This window comes from Erythrolamprus reginae, chromosome 11 (genome assembly GCF_031021105.1).
Source record: "Erythrolamprus reginae isolate rEryReg1 chromosome 11, rEryReg1.hap1, whole genome shotgun sequence".
NCBI lineage: Eukaryota > Metazoa > Chordata > Lepidosauria > Squamata > Dipsadidae > Erythrolamprus > Erythrolamprus reginae.
The window spans coordinates 10,158,573-10,177,826 of NC_091960.1; the positions used below are offsets into that span (position 1 = coordinate 10,158,573).

General features: G+C 44.5%; 1 protein-coding gene across 2 annotated transcripts; it reads right to left on the bottom strand.

Moving 5' to 3' along the window:
• Positions 1 to 2,703: 2,703 nt before the first annotated feature.
• RBM42 (RNA binding motif protein 42) lies at positions 2,704 to 19,254 on the bottom strand. 2 transcript variants are annotated; one of them, XM_070764576.1, is made up of 10 exons: positions 18,964 to 19,254; positions 16,870 to 17,020; positions 16,620 to 16,707; positions 15,248 to 15,313; positions 15,000 to 15,166; positions 12,300 to 12,440; positions 11,236 to 11,439; positions 6,414 to 6,534; positions 4,685 to 4,879; positions 2,704 to 3,134 (listed from the first exon to the last, which is right to left on the bottom strand). In XM_070764576.1, the coding sequence occupies exons 1-10, from the start codon at positions 19,107 to 19,109 to the stop codon at positions 3,022 to 3,024; spliced, it is 1,392 nt and encodes a 463-aa protein (XP_070620677.1). In that variant the 5' UTR covers positions 19,110 to 19,254; the 3' UTR covers positions 2,704 to 3,021. The 2 variants fall into 2 exon arrangements, with proteins under 2 accessions (XP_070620677.1, XP_070620678.1); XM_070764577.1 differs by having other exon boundaries at positions 15,248 to 15,310; positions 18,964 to 19,198.

The window sequence follows — 19,254 nt, forward strand, 5'->3', positions numbered from 1 at the left end:
GAAGAGGGAGATTGTGATCCCCTTATATAGAGCGCTGGTGAGACCACATTTGGAATACTGTGTTCAGTTCTGGAGACCTCACCTACAAAAAGATATGGACAAAATTGAACGGGTCCAAAGACGGGCTACAAGAATGGTGGAAGGTCTTAAGCATAAGAGTCCTCGGAGAGGGGCGGCATACAAATCTAAATAATAAATAAATAAATAAATAAAAAAAACGTATCAGGAAAGACTTAATGAATTCAATCTGTATAGTCTGGAGGACAGAAGGAAAAGGGGGGACATGATCGAAACATTTAAATATGTTAAAGGGTTAAATAAGGTCCAGGAGGGAAGTGTTTTTAATAGGAAAGTGAACACAAGAACAAGGGGGCACAATCTGAAGTTAGTTGGGGGAAAGATCAAAAGCAACGTGAGAAAATATTATTTCACTGAAAGAGTAGTAGATCCTTGGAACAAACTTCCAGCAGACGTGGTTGGTAAATCCACAGTAACTGAATTTAAACATGCCTGGGATAAACATATATCCATTGTAAGATAAAATACAGGAAATAGCATAAGGGCAGACTAGATGGACCATGAGGTCTTTTTCTGCCGTCAGTCTTCTATGTTTCTATGTTAACATTCCTGGAGTACAATGCTAACTGGCCAAAGCTACCAGCATCCTATAGTCCTACCACTTTCATAAAATTTACTTTGCTACAAACAGTTTGTCTGATTGTGCATTAAAACCAGTGACTGTGCTTTTAGTGTGATGTGTGAATTAAGTCCTAGTGTGACCTTTCCAGGAAGATAAATGTTTGTGTATTCTGATCAAGTTGAGTATTCCAAGCAGGGTGGATAAAAATTGATTTTAAAAAAAATATCAGGTTTTTAAATTTTAAATTGAACTTTTTAAAAATTTAAATTGGATTGTTTTGTTTTTATCAAATTTATTTTAATAAAATGCTTTTCAAGTAAGAATCTATTTAAAGATAGTTTTCTATTTAATAGCTTTCTGTTTTCTATTTAAACTACATTAATAATTCTAGTTTATTCTGCACGAAATGGAGCTTACTTATGTAGCTTGAAGGTGTATATTCTGCAATATTGGGACTGTCAGTGAGTCAACAGCAGGTCAGAGGAGGAGTCGCTATGGGACAGAAATGACCATTTAAAAATGGTGGTTTAAATCGAGTTGATTTAAATCAAACCTTTTAAATCATGATTTAAATCAAATCCACCCTGATTCCAAGGGCCTTTGTAAAAGGGTTCAAGGTTGCAGATAACATTGCTCACCAATATGGTTAACACATAACAAGTGAGGAAACTCCTTGCCGAGTATTTCCTTGTACAGCCAATGCATCTGGAAGTTATCGGCCTGGCAACTCTTCAAGGACTGATAAGGTCTTTGCTCGCAATTCACCCTTGAAAAACTGTTTGTCAGGACTTTGGTGGATGTGAATTTATTCATTCATTCATTCATTCATTCATTCATTCATTAGATTTTTATGCCACCCCTTTCTGTAGACTCGGGGCGGCTCACAACACAATAAAACAGTTCATGACAAATCTAATAATTTACAATTTAAAAATTTAAAATAGTTAAAAAACCCCATTTTTAAGCAGACATACCTACAAACATACCATACATAAATTATATAGGCCCGGGGGAGATATCTCAGTTCCCCCCTGCCTGACGACAAAGGTGGGTTTTAAGGAGTTTACGAAAGGCAAGGAGGGTGGGGGCAATTCTAATCTCTGGGGGGAGCAGGTTCCAGAGAGTCGGGGCCGCCACAGAGAAGGCTCTTCCCCTGGGGCCCGCCAAACGACATTGTTTAGTTGACGGGACCCAGAGAAGGCCCACTCTGTGGGACCTAATCGGTCGCTGGGATTCGTGCAGCAGAAGGCGGTCTCGGAGATATTCTGGTCCGATGCCATGAAGGGCTTTATAGGTCATAACCAACACTTTGAATTGTGACCGGAAATTGATCGGCAACCAATGCAGACTGCAGAGTGTTGGTGTAACATGGGCATACCTGGGGAAGCCCATGACTACTCTCGCAGCTGCATTCTGCACGATCTGAAGTTTCCGAACACTTTTCAAAGGTAGCCCCATGTAGAGAGCGTTACAGTAGTCGAACCTCGAGGTGATGAGGGCGTGAGTGACTGTGAGCAGTGAGTCCCGGTCCAGATAGGGCCGCAACTGGTGCACCAGGCGAACCTGGGCAAACGTCCCCCTCGCCACAGCTGAAAGGTGTTTCTCTAATGTGAGCTGTGGATCGAGGAGGACGCCCAAGTTGCAGACCCTCTCTGAGGGGGTCAATAACTCCTCCCCCCCGGGTAATGGATGGACAGATGGAATTGTCCTTGTGAGGCAAAACCCACAGCCACTCCGTCTTATCCGGGTTGAGTTTGAGTCTGTTGACACCCATCCAGACCCCAACAGCCTCCAGGCACCGGCACATCACTTCCACTGCTTCCACTGTTTAATGCTAGGAATTAAACATTAGCCAAATAAAAAGGGTTATTTTCAGGACAAGGAGTTTGTTTTGTGATTTGTGCGAAGCCTTGGTCAGAATACTACAGAGGGTGACCAGACTGTCCTGGGAAACCTCCATCAAACTCTGTTCCTTGACTTCCCCCACAACTGTCTGTCTCTGTAAAATAAAACCTTCTCAAGGAAAGAAGATTCTTTAGGTAAGGGAAAGATAACAAGAAGAGTTAATAGTACAAAAAAAAAAGCTTAACTTTTATTGAATCAGCACAAATGTTATTTCCCCACAAAACACACCCAGAAGACTCTACAGTTGTGGTTCCTTATTATCAAACCAGGAAAGCCAGTATAGTCTGGGGAATGGGGTGCAAAGCACACAACGGCTCCATGCACATGAACCTCAGGCCGGGGAAGGGGATTGTGCTACCCCAAGCCCCTCTCCACTGCCCAAGTTCTCCAAATCTGCACCTTCTCCAGCAGGCCCAGAGCTTAGCTCCTCTGCTTTGGGTGATGGTTGGAGCACAGCCCCAGCGACCGCTCTCCCGTTACCTGAGGCCCAGTTTTTTCTTCTCTTTCTGTTTCTTGCGCACGATGTCGATGTTGCGGTCCTTCCACATGCTCTTGCGCAGTTTAATGGGCCGGCTGCCCACATATTTTCCTGCCACAAAAAGAACAAGAAATGGTGTGAAGGTAAGGACCAGGGTGGATGATGATGATGATGATAATAATAATAATAACAACAACAACAACAACAACAATAATAATAGAACTACCATTTACCAGTGGCAAAGAACTGGTGGGATCATAAGCCTGAAAAAGTGGTCGAAAATGAGCAAGCAAAACTACTGTGGGACTTCCGACTTCAGACTGACCGAATTCTGAAGCATAACAGACCAGACATTGTGATTGTGGAGAAAAAAAAGTATGGATCATCGACATCGCAATCCCAGGAGACAGCAGAATTGAGGAGAAGCAGCTAGAGAAATTAGTGAAATACGAAGATCTAAAAATCGAGCTGCAACAACTCTGGCATAAGCCAGTGAAAGTGGTCCCAGTGGTACTTGGCATGCTGGGCGCAGTGCCAAAGGATCTGAGCGGACATTTGAAAACCATCGGAATTGACAAAATCCCCATCTGTCAATTGCAAAAGGCCGCTTTACTGGGATCGGCAAACATAATTCGCCGCTACATCACGCAGTCCTAGGTGCTTGGGAAGCGCCCGACTGGTGATGAAATACGAAATCCAGCATAGTGATCTCGTTTGCTGTGTTGTACTGACATAATAATAATAATAATAATAATAATAATAATAATAATAATAATAGCAGTAATAATAATAATAGCAGTAATAATAATTTATTAGATTTGTATGCTGCTTCTCTCCGAAGACTCGGGGGGGGGGGCTGACAACATAACAGCAATACAATATAAATACAAATCTAATGTTAAAAACTTTAAAAAACTAATTTAAAATACACTGTTATAAAAACCTATCTGTTACACAATCATGCACACTCAGCCCGACTGAATGTAAACATAATAAAGGTCAGCAAAAAAAGGAAGGGGGAGATTAATCCCCCCACGCCTGGTGGCAAAGGTGAGTCTTCAACATTTTATGGAAGGCAAGGAGGTTAGGGGCAGTTCGAATCTCTGGGGAGGAGTGGATTCCAGAGGGCTGGGCCGCCACAGAGAAGGCTCTTCCCCTGGGGCCCGCCAGACAGCATTGTTTTGTCGACGGGACCCGGAGAAGGCCAACTCTGTGGGACCTAATCGGCCGCTGGGATTCATGCGGCAGAAGGTGGTCCCTGAGATATTCTGGTCCGGTGCCATGAAGGGCTTTATAGGTCATAACCAACACTTTGAATTGTGACCGGAAACTGATCGGCAACCAATGCAGACTGCGGAGTGTTGGTGTAACATGGGCATACCTGGGGAAGCCCATGACTGCTCTTGCAGCTGCATTCTGCACGATCTGAAGTTTCCGAACACTTTTCAAAGGTAGCCCCATGTAGAGAGCATTACAGTAGTCGAACCTCGAGGTGATGAGGGCATGAGTGACTGTGAGCAGTGAGACAGGACATTTTTTTCATCACTGGTTATTTCATTTTGAGATGCCGGTTGGTTCTGTTTCCCCAATGGGACTTCAGGAGGATGTCCTCTTGGGATGGACAGCTCTCCTCTCACCCTCAACAAAACCCTCACACGCACCATTCATTTCTCGCATAGCGCGGACATAGTCGTTGGGGTCTTTGAAGCTGACAAAGCCGTAGCCTTTGGTTTTGCCAGTGCGCTTGTCCCGGATGACTTTGGCCTTTAGGAAAGATGGGTAGCGGCTGAAGGCACGGGCCAGGATGTCGTCGTTCACCTCATTGCCCAGGTCCCCACAGAAAATCCGGAAGTCGTCTAGGAAGGAAGGAAAGAAGGATGATGTATCCTTGCTTAGTCCGCAAGACAATAGAAAACCTTCAGTGTCCATTCAGAAAAAGTGACATGAATCGGAATTTCAAGGAATTAATTAATTAGTTTGTTTGTTTGTTTATTTATTTATTTATTAGATTTGTATGCCGCCCCTCTCCGTAGACTCAGGGCGGCTCACAACACAATAAAACAGTTCATGACAAATCTAATAATTTACAATTTAAAATATTTAAAAAAACGCATTATTAAGCAGACATACATACATACAAACATACCATACATAAATTATATAGGCCCGGGGGAAATATCTCAGTTCCCCCATGCCTGACGACAAAGGTGGGTTTTGAGGAGTTTACGAAAGGCAAGGAGGGTAGGGGCGGTTCTAATCTCTGGGAGGAGCTGGTTCCAGAGAGTCGGGGCCGCCACAGAGAAGGCTCTTCCCCTGGGGCCCGCCAAACGACATTGTTTAGTTGACGGGACCCGGAGAAGGCCCACTCTGTGGGACCTAACCGGTCGCTGGGATTCGTGTGGCAGAAGGCGGTCCCAGGGATATTCTGGTCCGGTGCCATGAAGGGCTTTAAAGGTCATAACCAACACTTTGAATTGTGACCGGAAACTGATCAGCAACCAATGCAGACTGCGGAGTGTTGGTGTGACATGGGCATATTTAGGGAAGCCCATGATTGCTCTTGCAGCTGCATTCTGCACAATCTGAAGTTTCCGAACACTTTTCAAAGGTAGCCCCATGTAGAGAGCATTACAGTAGTCGAACCTCGAGGTGATGCGGGCATGAGTGACTGTGAGCAGTGACTCCCGGTCCAAATAGGGCCGCAACTGGTGCACCAGGCGAACCTGGGCAAACGCCCCCCTCGCCACAGCTGAAAGAGGTTTTTCCCACCTCTGAAGCCAATCTCAAAACAGTCAATTTAGGGTAATGATTCAGGCATCAATCTAGAAATCGGGATTTTTACTCCTTTGGGCACAAAATCACTGGGTATCCTTGGGCCAGTCCCCCTCTCTCAGCAGGCAGCCCACCACTTCTGAAAAACTCAGCAAGAAAATGGCAGGGACTTGTCAAGACTGACAGTGGCACCAAAACAAAAAAACCAAACAAAATCTCAAAGAGTCTTTTTATTCAAGACTCACGCATTCTGATTTGGTTTGATACACAGGCTGGGTTATGCCGCAGCACTCTGAAGATGTTTACAAGTCCATACCCTTGACAAACACAGTCAGGGAAGAAAAGTTGATGCCAATGTTAAGCTCAGGAAAAAACATGGCCTCAACACCAACGTTCCCTCTAAGCTGCGTGGCTACGCAGCTGCGCATGTAACAAGAACGGCGCGCAGCAGTTTCCAATTGCTGCAGGCCATTTTCTAATATCAGAGGCTGCGCTACTGCACGTCCATGCACGTGACTAGAGAATAGCGCGCAACAATTTCCAATTGCCATCCGCCATTTTCTAACGTTGCGGGATCATTGCCCAACATCCACTGGTCCACTCTCGTTGGATGCTCACCAGAGTCCCATTCGAGAAGGCTGGGGTCCTCCCAGCAGGTCCCAGCAGCAGTTCGGATGCAGCGCTTCAACTTCTCCTGTTTTGTCTTCTTCTTGTCTTCAGGCGTGCTCTCGATGACCGGCTAGGGGGCAAAGAGGAAGAGGTCAATTATTTAACCTGTGTTGAAGAGCACATCTGAAACAGAAGACTGTAGTTTGGCCCAGCAGGCTAGATCGCAAAGAACACACTGCTCTTTTTCTCACCAACTCTTACCTATCTCAGGCCATTCATTACAACCCTCCGCAGTCTGCATTGGTTGCCAATCAGTTTCCGGTCACAATTCAAAGTGTTGGTTATGACCTATAAAGCCCTTCATGGCACCGGACCAGATTTTCTCAGGGACCGTCTTCTGCCGCACAAATCCCAGTGACCAGTTAGGTCCCACAGAGTGGATCTTCTCCGGGTCCCGTCAACCAAACAATGCCGCTTGGCGGGACCCAGGGGCAGAGCTTTCTCTGTGGCGGCCCCGGCCCTCTGGAACCAACTCCCCCCAGAGATTAGAATTGCCCCCACCCTCCTTGCCTTTCGCAAGCTACTAAAAACCCACCTCTGCCGCCAGGGATGGGGGAATTAAGATTCATTCTCCCCCTAGGCCTTTACAATTGTATGTATGGTATGTTTGTATGTATGTTTGGTTTTTTATATTAAGGGGCTTTTTAATTCGCTTTTAGTATTGGATTATTACTGTATATTGTTTATGATTGCTGTTAGCCGCCCCGAGTTTTCGGAGAGGGGCGGCATATAAATCCAATAAAACTAAACTAAACTAAACTAATTCCTAACTCCCAGGCTCACTCACACAATACACTGCCAATTAGTTAACTTAAGGCAAGGTTGTCAAATTCAAGGCCTGTGGGTAGCTAAAATGGGCCGTGTGTGGTTGCCCCATGCCTCGTTTTCACCTTCCATGGCCTCTTATAGCACTCTGCCGGCCAAAAACGGCGCAAAAATAGTAGACCATTTTCGGCTGGCAGAGTGCTGCAGAAACCATGGAAGGTAAAAACAAGGCTTAGGGAGGCTGCATGCAGACCCCACTGTGCCCCATTTTGGTCAGCAGCGTGGTGCAGGAGGCAGCACCACCCACCCACCAGTCCGTGGAGGAGAACTACATTGCTGATCTGGCCCTCGAAGAAACTCAGTTTGACACCCCTGATCTAAGGCTTTAGCTTCTGGGGAATTAAAGCATTACCTTCACATTTCTCCAGCTAGTCTAAGATCAGGAAGCCTAAGGCTGGAAGGATGCTTTTCGTGTTCAACAAAATCCTTATGTCGTCACACATTGCCTATTCCTGCAGCATACAGTAGTACCTCTAGATAGAAGCTGCTCCACATGCGAGTATTCCAAGTTACGAGCTGCGACGTGAGCGAAATTTCTGTTCGACACCCGAGCTCAAATTTGGGATACGAGTCGAGCTTCCACTAGGTGGCGCAAGAATCTCCTTGCTTCCAGTTATCTCGGCGCGAAAAACAAAGTCTAAAGGCATTCGTTCGAGATGCGAGTTGATCGACTTATGAGCTCGGGTCTAGAATGAATTAAACTCGTATGTCGAGGTACCACTCACCAGGTTTGCTGGTGACCTTTGAGTTTAATCACTTGGGCTTCCCAAGATTTGGCTTTTCATACCAATGAGGTTCACTCCTTTTTTATTTATTTACATGTATATAAATGTATTTAAAATTTTTCAAAAAGAAAAAAACTAAGCAATTTTTTTTAAAGAGAAGGACCAAAGTTAAGAAATGTGACTTCCAATCTTATTTCAATAGATACTGTATTACAATTTTATGGGCTGTCCTACGTATTGCATGTAATAATAATAATAATAATAATAATAATAATAATAATAATAATAATAATAATAATAATAATTATTATTATTATATTATTATTATTATTATTATTTATTAGATTTGTATGCCGCCCCTCTCCGAACAATCGGGGCGGCTCAGAACAGTAATAAAAAACAATATTATAGTGAGACAAACCTAATATTAAAAAGAAGCATATAAAACCCTATCATATTTAAAAACCAAACAACACACACATACCAAACATAAAATATAAAAAGCCTGGGGGAAAGGTGTCTCAACTCCCCCATGCCTGGCGGTATAGGTGGGTCTTGAGTAGTTTACGAAAGACAGGGAGGGTGGGGGCAGTTCTAATCTCCGTGGGGGAGTTGATTCCAGAGGGCCGGAGCCGCCACAGAGAAGGCTCTTCTCCCGGGGCCTGCCAAACAACATTGTTTAGTCGATGGGACCCGGAGAAGGCCGAATCTGTGGGATCTTATCGGTCGCTGGGATTCGTGCGGTAGCAGGCGGTTCCGGAGGTACTCTGGTCCAATGCCATATAAACCCCTTCAGCCTCCCTCCCCTCACCCCAATGAAGTTCACTCCTGATGCTAAGCCAAAAATGTGCTAGTTCATTTATTCATTCATTCATTCATTCATTCATTCATTCATTCATTCATTCATTCGATTTTTATGCCGCCCTTCTCCTTAGACTCAGGGCGGCTTACAACATGTTAGCAATAGCACTTTTTAACAGGGACAGCCTATTGCCCCCACAATCTGGGTCTTCATTTTACCTACCTGGGAAGGATGGAAGGCTGAGTCAACCTTGAGCCGGTGATGAGATTTGAACCACTGACCTACAGATTTACAAGTCAGTTTCAGTGGCCTGCAGTACAGCACTCTACCTGCTGCGCCACCCCGGCCCATGCCTTAGGTGAGAGCAGAACTCACTGTCTCCTCATGATTCACCCCAGGGGTGATATTCTGCTGGTTAGCAGTGGCTCGGGCAAACCGGTAGCGGCGATGGCAGATGGGCCTGCCCACCCATATGTAATGCGGTCCTATCTAGCCACGTTTCCAAGGCTGGGTGCATGTGCAGAAGGTAAGTGTGTGTCTCTAAAGTGCATGCACGTGGTTGCACGCACTCACATTTGCAAACCAATAGGGAAGGGAAATGAATACCACTCCTGATTGGACCAAAGTTACCCAGCAGGCTTTCGTGCCTAGGTTTCTTGGTTTCTAGTCTAGCTCCTTAACTATAAGACCAAAGCAAGTAGGATGCTTGGCTCCATAGTTAGAGGTATAACAAGCAGGAAGAAGGAGATTGTGATCCCGCTGTATAGAGCGCTGGAGAGACCCCGTTTGGAATACTGTGTTCAGTTCTGGAGACCTCACCTACAAAAAAGATATGGATCAAATTGAACGGGTCCAAAGACGGGCTACAAGAATGGTGGAAGGTCTTAAGCATAAAACATATCAGGAAAGACTTAATGAACTCAATCTGTATAGTCTGGAGGACAGAAAGGAAAGCGAGGACAGGATCGAAACATTTAAATATGTTAAAGGGTTAAATAAGGTCCAGGAGGGAAATGTTTTTAATAGGAAAGTGAACACAAGAACAAGGGGACACAATCTGAAGTTAGTTGGGGGAAAGATCAAAAGCAACGTGAGAAAATATTATTTTACTGAAAGAGTAGTAGATCCTTGGAACAAACTTCCAGCAGACGTGGTTGGTAAATCCACAGTAACTGAATTTAAACATGGGATAAACACATATCCATCCTAAGATAAAATACAGGAAATAGTATAAGGGCAGACTAGATGGACCATGAGGTCTTTTTCTGCGGTCAATGTTCTATGTTTCTAAACTGGCTCATTCCAAGAGGTTGTGTGAAGATGGTCTATCTCCCTTCCCCCTCCCTGCTCCCTCCACCCCTGAAATACTCAGCTCTCAACAGCTTTGAAGAAAAAAAATACAAATAGGACAAGGACGTTCAAAGTGTCGGTTATGACCTATAAAGCCCTTCATGGCATCGGACCAGGATATCTCCGGGACCGCCTTCTCCCGCACGAATCCCCTTTTCCAATAAATTTTATTAATTTTCATAAAATGGACAAAACTAACAAACATACATTTAACACAATGTTGGGGTTGCAACTTCCCCACTTATTCTAGAAGTCAAATTTCCATACAGAAAAAAGAATACATTATTAATACTTTAAGTCTACTTATTACTTTAAATGAAAAGAAGAAACTTGTTTAACCTTATATAATAAATCTTCATATATAAACTGAACCCAAAGTTTAAATCATATCCATACTTCTACAATTCTCCAATTCTTTTTACTTTTACTTCTTCTTCTTCTTATTAATCCATATATACACTTTATTCCAAATTTTCATAAAATTCTAGAATCCCAGCGACCAGTTAGGTCCCACAGAGTGGGTCTTCTCCGGGTCCCGTCGACTAAACAATGTCGTCTGGCGGGACCCAGGGGAAGAGCCTTCTCTGTGGCGGCCCCGACTCTCGGGAACCAACTCCCCCCAGATATCAGAGTTGCCCCCACCCTCCTTGCCTTTCGCAAGCTCCTTAAAACCCACCTCTGTCGTCAGGCATGGGGGAATTGAAATTTTCCCTTCCCCCCTAGGCTTATAGAATTTATGCATGGTATGTTTGTATGTATGATTGGTTTCTTAAATTGGGGTTTTTTAGATTATTTTTAATATTAGATTTGTTTACATTGTCTTTTTTATTGTTGTTAGCCGCCCCGAGTCTTCGGAGAGGGGCGGCATACAAATCAAATCAAATCAAATCAAATCAAATCAAATCAAATAATAAATAAGTTAGTTAGTTAGTTAGTTAGTTAGTAAGTAAGTAAGTAAGTAAGTAAGTAAGTAAGTAAGTAAGTAAGTAAGTAAGTAAGTAAGTAAGTAAGTAAAGAAACAAACAAACAAACAAACAAACTCTCCAAAGAAATGACCGCTGCTTATTACCTCTACGGGAACAAATCCAGCATCAGCTCCTCGGGGCCGCTTTGCCCGTGGAGGTGCCAGGTCGTGTCCACGTAGTGATGGCAGCCGGGGCTCCACGACTGGGATCAGCTCTGCTTCTGGCATACTTGGGCCTATCACGGGCTCCTCAGCCCCGGCTGGTTCTTTCTCCTCCACCACAGGTGGCAGAGGCTCTCGGTGTTCCTCCTGCAGAAGCAGAAGGAAGATGTCAGTGAGGCTCAGGATCCAGGAGCTGCAATAACTGGAGATCGTGTTTTCCTGTGATCGTCTACGGCAGTGATTTTCAACCTTTTTTTGAGCCGCGGCACATTTTTTACATTTACAAAACCATGGGGCACATTGAGTGGCGATGGGGGGGCGGCTAAAAAAAGTTTGGACAAAAAAATTCTCTCTCTCTCTCTCTTCCTCCCTTTCGCTCTATTTCTCTCTCCCTCCTTCTCTCTTTCTTTCTCTCTTCCTTCCTTCCTCTTTTTGCTCTTTCTCTCTCCCGCCCTACCTCCCTCTATGTCTTTCTCTCTCCCACCTTCCTTCCCTCCCTCTCTCTCTTTCTTTTTCTCTCTTGTTCTCTTTCTCTCTCTCTTCCTTTCTTTCTCTCCCTCGTTCTCTTTCTTTTTCCCTCTCTTGCTTTCTCTCTCTCTTGCTTTATTTCTCTCTTTCTCTTTATTGCTCTGTTTTCTTTCTCTCTCTCTTGCTTGCTTTCTCTCTCTCTTGCTTGCTTTCTTTCTCTCTTGCTCTTTCTCTCTTTCTCTCTCTCTCTCTTTCTTTCTTGCTTTCTCTCTCTCTTTCTTTCTCTCTCTCTTGCTCTTTCTCTCTCTCTCTCTTTCTTTCTCTCTCTCTTTCTGTCTCTCTCTCTTCCTTTTTCTCTCTCTTGTTTTCTTTCTCTCTCTGAGCTTCGCGGCACACCTGACCATGTCTCGCGGCACACTGGTTGAAAAACACTGGTCTAAGGAAGTTCAGGGGTTCCAAGTCGTTTCCCTCCTTGGAGGTGAAAAATAAAGTTGGAAAGGAGAACGGACTCGAATATGAATTTAACCAGACTCACTGACCTCTTGTTTTTTCACTGGTGGAGAAGAATATACCGTAGGAGCCGCCTGGATGACTGTGGGGTTGACTTTCGGAGGGGCCACTACCGGCCGAGGAACAGGCACCAGTGGAGCCAAAGGGCCAACAGGAATGCCTGGCCCCACCTGGTCAAGAAGGAGCAGAACACATGTCACTGTATAAACTCTTTCTTTTAAAAATGGTTTTCTCCTTTTTTGAAATGTAACCAAAATGAACAAGTATAATGAGACACGGTATAAACTGAAAAAAACTGAAGGTAATTCAAACTGTATAAGAAATATTCTTTGAGTTAAAAACCCCCAAAGTTAATACATTGAAGGAGTTAAAAGTTAAAAACCCAATATTATTCAAGTCTTGAACAGCAAACTAAATCTTGAGCATAAGGAATTATGCTCAGATTTCTTAGTGCCAGAAAAAAATATAGAAAATATAAGTTATGCTCATATATATGTTTTATTTGTAATTTTCCTTTAACATCCATACATATTTTGAAGACAACATATTGACTGGGTCAATATACTTTTTACATAATGCTAGCTATAATAATACAATTAGGCATATAATTCTAGTCTTCCAATCTGTGACCTTAACCTACACAAAGGTTATGCTCTTGTGAGGTGGGCAGCCATATAAACTACACTAGGGAAAACAACTGCTTCTCCTTTGCAAAAGGAATAACGTCAGTCTGAGACTATCAACAGAGATTAAAAAGGAGACTGTCTGTTCTACACCTGTACATATGTTGCACTTTTAATTTATACTGACAAACCCTCCTTATATAATCCCAGCGACCAGTTAGGTCACACAGAGTTGGCCTTCTCCGGGTCCCGTCGACTAAACGATGTCGTTTGGCGGGACCCAGGGGAAGAGCCTTCTCTGTGGCGGCCCCGACCCTCTGGAACCAACTCCCCCCAGATATCAGAGTTGCCCCCCACCCTCCTTGCCTTTCGTAAGCTCCTTAAAACCCACCTCTGTCGTCAGGCATGGGGGAACTGAGATATTACCTTCTCCCTAGGCTTATAAAATTTATGCAAGGTATGTCTGATTGGTTTCTTAAATTGGGGTTTTTGACATTACTTTTAATATTATATTTGTTCACATTGTCTTTTTACTGTTGTTAGCCGCCCCGAGTCTACGGAGAGGGGCGGCATACAAATCTAATTAATAAATAATAATAAAATAAATCCCAAACCCACCTTATAACTGGTTTCAAAACTTGGCATTGCTCATTCATTCATTCATTCATTTATTTATTAGATTTGTATGCCGCCCCTCTCCGCAGACTCGGGGCGGCTCACAACACAATAAAACAGTTCATGACAAATCTAATACAGTGATCCCCCGCTCGTTGCGAGGGTTCCGTTCCAGGACCCCCCGCAACGAGCGGGTTTTCGCGAAGTAGCGCTGCGGAAGTAAAAACACCATCTGCGCATGTGCAGATGGTGTTTTTACTCCCAAAGCGCTAGCGAGGAGCCGAAGATTGGGGGCGGCGCAGCTGTTTGCCGCCGGCATGGAGGGCTTCCTAGCAGCCCCCCAAACCCGGGTTGGGGGTCCGGGGGGCGCTGGCTCTCGGCGCTTTCGAGCTGAGTCCGGGAGCGAATTCGCTTCCGGACTCAGCTCAAAAGCGCCGATAGCCAGCGCCAAGGAACGGCTTGTCCACGCTGGCTCTCGGCGCTTTCGAGCTGAGTCCGGGAGCGAATTCGCTTCCGGACTCAGCTCAAAAGCGCCGATAGCCAGCGCCAGCGAACGGCTTGTCCACGCTGGCTCTCGGCGCTTTCGAGCTGAGTCCTGGAGCGAATTCGCTTCAGGACTCAGCTCGAAAGCGGCGAGAATGAACGGCGTGGGCGGGCGAAGGGCGGGCGGCAGCGAGGAGTTTGCGTGGGCGGTGGGGAAACTCCTCGCTGACGCCAGCAAGAGGGGGAAGACCCAGGGAAGCCGCCCAGCAGCTGATCTCCCGGTTGCCATCTACGCATGCGTGCCCATAGAAAAAATGGGCACGCATGCGTAGATGGTATTTTGACTTCCGGGTTGAAAAATCGCGAAGTACCCTGTTCGCAATGGTTGGGGACGCAATAAACGGGGGATCACTGTAATTATAATTTAAAATATTTTAAAAACCCCATTACTAAACAAACATACATACAAACATACCATGCATAAATTGCATATGCCCGGGGGAGATGTCTCAGTTCCCCCATGCCTGATGACAAAGGTGGGTTTTGAGGAGCTTACGAAAGGCAAGGAGAGTAGGGGCAGTTCTAATCTCTGGGGGGAGCTGGTTCCAGAGAGTCGGGGCCACCACAGAGAAGGCTCTTCCCCTGGGACCCGCCAACCGACATTGTTTAGTTGACGGGACCCGGAGAAGGCCAACTCTGTGGGACCTAATCGGTCGCTGGGATTCGTGCGGCAGAAGGCGGTCTCGGAGATATTCTGGTCTGATGCCATGAAGGGCTTTAAAGGTCAAGCTCATGCTACCTTCCCTGCTCTAAAAGAAAAAGGTGTGGTCAGATGGAGGCAGAAGAGACGGACGGGGTGCCTGGGTTACCATCGGAGTAACTGAGGAGCAGGTCTCAGAATCAGATACAGAGCAGGGCAGTGAATGCCTTGTCTTCCTGCCTTTCTCCTGACAAATAGGATGTTGTGTGGGGGCTGATGAGCGCTGGGTCAGAACAAAAGGTACTTACCGGGGGTCCAGGCCCAGGTCTCATTGGTCCTATGTTCCCAAGAGGTGGGCCAGGTGCTCTCTGCATTGGTGGACCCATCATTATCGGGGGGCCTTGAGGGCCTGGCATTGGGGGCCCTACCATGGGCTGGTGATGGGGTGGGCGCATTGCCATGGGACGAGGGCCACCTAAAAAAATAAAAAAGACAATGGTAGAAAAATGCAGGCTCCGACCATCTACTGGGCGTAAAAAGTTAAAGGAACGCTTACCTGCTCGCTGCAAGACATGAGGCACAAAGGTCGGTCGGAGAATGGGAGGACGTTGTGGTGGAACTACTGGAAGGAAAAAGATGCTTTGAAAATTCCCCTTTGGAGGCAAATGGTTTATTTATTTATTATTTATTTATTTATTTATTGGATTTGTATGCCGCCCCTCTCCGGAGACTCGTGGCGGCTAACAGCGACAATAAAACAGTGTACAATAGTAATTTGGTATTAGAAATGATTAAAAATCCATTAATATAAAAACCAAACATACATACATACATACATACCATGCATAGAATTGTAAAGGCCTAGGGGGAAAGAGGATCTCAATTCCCCCATGCCTGGCGGCAGAGGTGGGTTTTAAGTTGTTTACGAAAGGCAAGGTTTCCATTTTACAAGTAATTTCCTTTAGAAAACTTGACTCTTCCTGCAGTTTACCGAGATTGTATATTGGAAACAGAGAACAGGGTTAACCAGTTCTGACACCTACTCATTTCCTAAGTGAGGTGCAGAAAAGCAGGAATGGGGACCGTCCCTCCTCCACCAGCCTGGTCATTCCCTTGCAGTCCATCTTGCTTTTTTGTAACCATGTTACCACAAATCAAAAATTGATGGAGAATGCATGTATAACAGAACTGTTGGGCAGGTTAGAGGAAAGGTTAAATTCTTGGAGTAGAAAATAGCGTACTTGCTCTACACAGTTTACCTTGTGTGTCATCTATGGCACTAAAGAGATGTTCTTTTGCATCCCCTCAAATCTGCTCAATGGCTCAATTCGTAATGCTGTTTATTGCCTTAAAATCCTTACATGGGTCTTCCTCAAACCAAATGTTTGCCAATATGCTGGATACAATAATCAAATTCCGAATGGCTAAGATTATGGAAACTGTAGTCCAATGGACCTATAACTAGTCAAGGAAAACTATTACAAATAACTTGGGACCAAGGTATTTAAAAGAATGCCATCCTTCCAAGTGCTGGTTCTGTCGAAGAGGCCAATAGACATGTTCCGCTTCAGTGGCAATTGTTGAGAATATATAGGCATCTCTGCTTCATTTCAAAATCTCTGTCTTTAACCTGACCCATATTTTTAAACCAGATGAAAACTAATTTTTTCAACAGCTTTATAGCACAGAGCAATCTTGAACATCACTGTTTTCAGCTCTTAGTTTGATTTATCCTAATTCTTTTCTTCTTCTTCTCCTTTTGGAGTTTTGTTATATCAATATTTTGAAAACAGTATTCTAAGAATTAAAATCAAGAGTTTCTCAGGTACAATAAACAATATGACTTAAACTGGAGTGCAGCACCTCTATTCTTTCAGAAATAAATATCTTTATAATTGTTTAGTCAAATGCTTTGGAACTGACCATACCTGGGCCTACAAATGGCACTGGAGGAGCCACAATAGGGGGAACTACTGTGGCAGCTGCTGCTGCTCGGGCATCCAAGCTCTGCTGGACCTGGAGGGTATGAGGATATTAAAATGAAAAACTTGGTTGTAGCAGAATAAGATCAATAGAAAACTGTACGTCAAAGCCAACGTAGTACTGATTCCAAATATTCCACTGAAAACATTTTACACTTCCTGCATTACAAAGAATATAATCAAACAAACTGCTCACCTGTTGGTAAGTATTAGTAGCAATGATGGGCCGGATGATGGAAACAGGGGGCACAGTTACCGCTGGTATTGCTAGAGCAACTGGTATAGCTTCTACCACAGAGGCAACAGGAGGCAGAGAGACAGGCGCTCCAAGTACTTCCTGCTCAAACCTGGAAGTAATTATCAGGAGGCATATTACATTTTTGAACAAACACTTCACTTTCATCTCAACAGCAATTAGGATCAGTTGCTTGGCTTTATTCCCTGATTAGATTTATATTCCTTCCCTGAAGCATCCCAAAAACAAAATTAAATTCACGCTGAACTATGAAATTTGATGAATGGTTCATAGAGAGACAAAATGACAGACAGACAGATTTTGAGCTTTTATTTAAACTGGGAAATACTACTGATAAATACTCAGTTAGCTTATCTAAGCTTTTGTAGATTCCCAACTCAAGTTTCCTGGTATGCTGATCTCTCTTTTCTCCAAATTTCAAAACATTCAAAACTATAGGCAAAAGAAATCCTCGATTTTTCACTGTTCCCCCAAGTCAAAAAGCACGGAACTAAAATTAAACATAAAGAAGACCAAACTAATGACAACAGGTAGAACAACCAGGCTTAGAACTGGTAGCAAAGATACCTAAGTGGTGGACACCTTCTGCCTTTTAACATCAACAATCAACAGTAAAGGAATAAACAGTCAAGAAACATGCTGCACTTGGTAAAATAACTATAACCTGGAAAAAATACCCAGATGCTGCAATGTGTCTATACCTACAAAGATCAGATTAGAATCATGCAAGCTACAGTATTCCCTGTTTAAGAAAGCAGGATAGGAAAAGTCTTGATCTTGGACAACCAAGAAAACAAATCAATGGATCATTGAATGAACTAATCCAACTTCAAATTATCCTACTTTGGACACATTATGCGAAGACCTTGCAAAATGTTTTATTTATTATTTAGATTTGTATGCCGTCCCTCTCCGAAGACTCATGCCCACAGAACTATCTTATGTCTAAGTATATTTTTATTATGTCTACGTATATTTAGCCATGTAGAATAGCTGCATTACTTTTATCCTTCTCATATGTTCAACTATCTTCTCTTATTGGAATGATCATTATGGTTATTATTACAGGCCATGAGTTTGACACTCCTGATCTTGCTTTCCTTCCTTCCTTCCTTTCTTTCTTTTTCCTTCCTTCCTTCGTTTCAGTGATGGTGAACCTTTTTTTCCTCGGGTGCCAAAAGAGCGTGGGTGTGCACTATCGCACATGTGCAAAGGCCTATACACATAATTCAATGCCTGGGGAGAGCGAAAACAGCTTCCCCCACCCCCTGGAAGCCGGAAACAATCTGTTTCCCAACTTCTGGTGAGCTTGTTTTTCGCCGTCTCAGGCTCCAGAGGCTTCCCTGGAGCTGGGAAAGGATAAAAATGCCCTCTGCCATCCCTCTGGAGGCTCTCTGGAAGCCAAAAACACCCTCCCAGAGCCTCTGTGCGAGCCAACAATCAGCTGACCAGCACACAGATGCACGTTGGAGCTGAGCTAGGACAATGGCTTGCGTGCCAGCAGAAATGGCTCCACGTGCCATCTGTGGTACCCGTGCCATAGGTTCACCATCACTGCTATAAATGATAGATTAGATAGGGTGGATGAATGGATATCTACCTACCTAGCTGCTCCGAGTCTTCTGAGTGGGGCGGCATACAAATCTAATAAATAATAATAATAATAATACCTATCCATAATATGTATCTATCCATAGTATCTATGAATCTATCTATGTAATCCATCCATCCCTGGTATCGTATCTTCTATTCTATCCTATCCTATCCATCCGTCTGTCTTTCTATCTATTATTTGGGGTAATGTAATGTAAATGTAACGTAATTATAATAACAGAGTTGGAAGGGACCTTGGAGGTCATCTAGTCCAACCCCGCTTTTCCCATAAGATGCCATAAAGCCGAGAAAAGGCGTCTCAGAATTGGGGATTATAGGAACGCGGGTAATACGAAGCCACCCGAAAGGCTGAGCTCCATTCAAAGGAAGCTTTGCATAAACCCCTGGAATACACCAAGCTCCTCTCAAGCCTCTACTCACAAGGCCATCTCGGCTTCCATTTCCTTCAGTCGCTCCTCGCCGCTTTTCGAGCCTCCCGCCCCCGCTCCTTGCCCAGGAGCCCCTCCCGGCATCCCAGGGGGGGCTCCTGGCGGCGGCGGGGGCGGCGGCATCGCAGGAGCCGCCATGGCTCGACTTCTTCAGTCCGGCCCGGTTACTCTAGCAGCGTCCGTTGCCGACTTCCCTCTTCTTTCCGGCGCACACTTAAGTGCTCAAGGCATAACTTCCGGAGATGATTTCGCTCTCTAGCGGAAGACCAAGCAACCCTTTCCT

Coding starts and splice junctions, on each gene's coding strand:
- RBM42 (XM_070764576.1), bottom strand. CDS start 19,109: ATGGCGGCTCCTGCGATGCCGCCGCCCCCGCCGCCGCCAGGAGCCCCC. Junction 15,314..16,619: donor AGTGCCATTTGTAGGCCCAG/GTATGGTCAGTT, acceptor TTTTCCTTCCAG/TAGTTCCACCACAACGTCCT. Junction 12,441..14,999: donor GACCTGGGCCTGGACCCCCG/GTAAGTACCTTT, acceptor CTTCTTGACCAG/GTGGGGCCAGGCATTCCTGT.